Below are 1,484 nucleotides of genomic sequence, written 5' to 3'. Positions count from 1 at the left end.
ACAGGACGGCCCTCGTGGATTCCGGGAGGGAGGAATGTAAAGTTTGTAGCTTTATGCAAAATTTCAGCCAAGCAAAACGAATAGTCGTTTAAGTATCCCGGTGTCCCTAAAGATAAAATCACCCCCTGAAATAACAATTTCACTTTAGATTTTGCAATACGTACATTTTTTAAAAGATGGTTGCCGTTAGTTTTTATGCAGTAGGCAAGTGGTTCTTTGACCGAGCGGCACAATCTAGCTCCTCGTATTGTGAGTATAGTTTGAAAAATCAAGTGTCCCTTTAATTAATAGCAGTACTGTACGCTATAATACATAGTGTTAAGTGAAAAAGTATTATACATATATTTATTATGCGGAACACAAATGAAACGTTTGGCGGGACCCCGGGGTCCCACCGGGACCCCGGTATCCCCATCTGAAACCGGCTATCAATTTTAGTTGATTTGAAATTAGTATGACTGAACTTGAAGTACCTATTCTTTCTGTTGTGTGTGTGACTTGAAGAACTGCAAGATGGAAGGTTGGTTACTGCGTGGCTTTACGGAAGTGCTTGTCTTCTTATTCAACTTCTTCTTCTTGTTGCTACTGTTGGTGTCACTGGACGTGGCCTTGACATTCTGTAATGACTCTGGTACGTTTGGATAATAGTGCAATGGCTGAGAGAAGTATTTAGCTGATAGTGATTTTAACTTGCTCGCTGATAGCAACTTGACAGGGTGGCGAAGGAGTCGCATGGATGAAAGAGACGCTTCAAAAATTGTCTTGACCGTGGGGCCGAATAGATCCGCCAGAACAGCTTTTCGAACAGCTTCAATGTTTCCAGGGGCAACCATCGAGAAAGAAATAGAGTTTTCATCCGACGTTCCTGCTGTACTACGAGCAGTACAAACTCCACAATCAATCTCAAAAAGGTAGTTTGAGGTGTAAACCCCAGGCGGTGGGATAAAGTATTTGCTCAACAACTCGTTTTAGCCCACATAGAATGATCGATTGGCATCAGTGTGATCTAAAAACACACCCTGTACACTTTTCACCTTGTTCACCTCTTTAATCAATTCTTTTGGTGTATATAAGTTCAATCCTCGAGTTGCCCGTCGACACCAAGCAATAACGCGGTCCGCAATATTGTGAGAGTGTCCAGGTAGTAAATAACAAACTTGTAGGGAAATATCACCGAAAGAAATGAAAAAAACATTAAAACTGCTTTCGATTTGTTCTGCCCCACACAATTGTCCAATATACTGAAGCTCACTTCAGGAGGTGCTACCTCGTTGTGCTTAGCTCGTGATATAATTGAAAGATGGTAGTTCAAGCGTAAGCTACATAGCGCATTAGCATCTTTTCCTTGCGCTCGTTCGTCATAGAAATACACGTTGTTGACACCATTGCTGATGTCTGCCACTACAAAGTTCTGCAAAATGAGATTGCTGGTGAAAATAATTCCGCCGAAGGGCGAACATGACCATAGTATGGGCATGGATATT

General features: G+C 41.9%; 1 protein-coding gene across 1 annotated transcript; it reads right to left on the bottom strand.

Moving 5' to 3' along the window:
- Positions 1 to 1,075: 1,075 nt before the first annotated feature.
- On the bottom strand, positions 1,076 to 1,477 carry PITG_14428 (uncharacterized protein; the record flags this gene model as incomplete). The annotated part of the gene is made up of 2 exons (XM_002898846.1): positions 1,076 to 1,081; positions 1,154 to 1,477. 2 exons carry the CDS (start codon positions 1,475 to 1,477, stop codon positions 1,076 to 1,078), a joined length of 330 nt encoding a protein of 109 aa, XP_002898892.1.
- Between the last annotated feature and the right edge of the window lie 7 nt (positions 1,478 to 1,484).

The sequence above is a fragment of the Phytophthora infestans genome, genomic scaffold (genome assembly GCF_000142945.1).
Source record: "Phytophthora infestans T30-4 supercont1.34 genomic scaffold, whole genome shotgun sequence".
NCBI classification, from domain to species: domain Eukaryota; phylum Oomycota; class Peronosporomycetes; order Peronosporales; family Peronosporaceae; genus Phytophthora; species Phytophthora infestans.
This window is presented reverse-complemented; position numbering and strand designations above follow the sequence as displayed.